The 1,075-nt window shown below is 35.6% G+C and overlaps 1 protein-coding gene across 1 annotated transcript; it reads right to left on the bottom strand.

Annotated features, from left to right (window-relative positions):
- Nucleotides 1–230: 230 nt before the first annotated feature.
- Nucleotides 231–1,067, bottom strand: LOC117112654 (the record flags this gene model as incomplete). The annotated part of the gene is made up of 3 exons (XM_033255761.1): nucleotides 906–1,067; nucleotides 484–681; nucleotides 231–395 (listed from the first exon to the last, which is right to left on the bottom strand). Coding segments are annotated over exons 1-3 (498 nt in total), but the record flags the coding sequence as incomplete, so codon positions are not given.
- Nucleotides 1,068–1,075: the final 8 nt, after the last annotated feature.

Here is a 1,075-nt window from a genome sequence, read left to right as displayed (position 1 = left end):
CAATGAAAAGATGGAATTACTGTAGTCACCATTTATGTATGCATTTCTTTGCTTTTTAAAAATTCTATATTTTTTTTAAAATAAATTCTTATTAGGATTGATTGTACTATGAATTAAGTTAGCTAAGGGGCAGGTCAACTCATCACTAACTAACTGGATGGCTAATAAATATATGAACTCTCCAAGTATTACAAAAAAACAGAAAAGAAAAAAAAAGCAATAGGCCCTACCTTGATCTGCTCGCAGAGCAGTCCAAACTGCTTCATCAACTCCAAGAAGACTTCACAGCTAAATTCATCTTTGCTAATCTCATGTCTCCAAAGATGTCTGACTAACTCTTCCTCCAGTATACCTTCAGTATCAAGTTTATTCCACAGCTTGATCATTGAAGCCCACTGAAAATAATGATAATTTTAATAATGTTATCACTATGTGATGTCTGGCAGGGAATGACGTCTGGTAAGGAATTTCTACTTAACTCACCTTATCAATGTCATCAGGTTCCACCACTGTGATGATTTTCCTGAAGATGTCAATCAACTTCCGTGGGTTCGTAATCACTGTGTCCTTCAGTAGTTTGTTGTTCTCAAAGTACAGAATTATTCCAAGATCATGTAGGTAGTTGAGGGTGTGGATCAGATTCTTCACGGAAATTCCACAGCTAGTGGCGACTTCACAGACCTTAACATATAATTCAAAAAGTGTAATATTAATAAAAATAAAATGTAGAAGTGTAAACAGAACACTATTGCCAACCATTAAAAAAGTAAGTTTGGGAAAATTGCATTTTTTTTGGATGGATACTAAATGGAGTGTCTTTTGGATGGGGGACATGGAAGGAGTTGGGGTTAAGTATAAACAATTGTTTCTAATGTTTATAAACATTTTAGGCAATGATTACATACCTTAGAATAACTCATTCGCACTGCTGTCCTACCATTCTCCTGCAAAATACGCTGGAATTCAAGCCATTTGAGCGGGATGGTTTTGGGCATTGCTTTCAGAAATGTACCAACATCTTGTTTAAGTGTTGTCAGCATATTGCTTTGCGTTGGAAACTTGTTGTCGATGGCAT

Source organism: Anneissia japonica, unplaced genomic scaffold (genome assembly GCF_011630105.1).
Source record: "Anneissia japonica isolate Jap-2015-1 unplaced genomic scaffold, ASM1163010v1 scaffold79435_len1075_cov111, whole genome shotgun sequence".
NCBI lineage: Eukaryota > Metazoa > Echinodermata > Crinoidea > Comatulida > Comatulidae > Anneissia > Anneissia japonica.
This window is presented reverse-complemented; position numbering and strand designations above follow the sequence as displayed.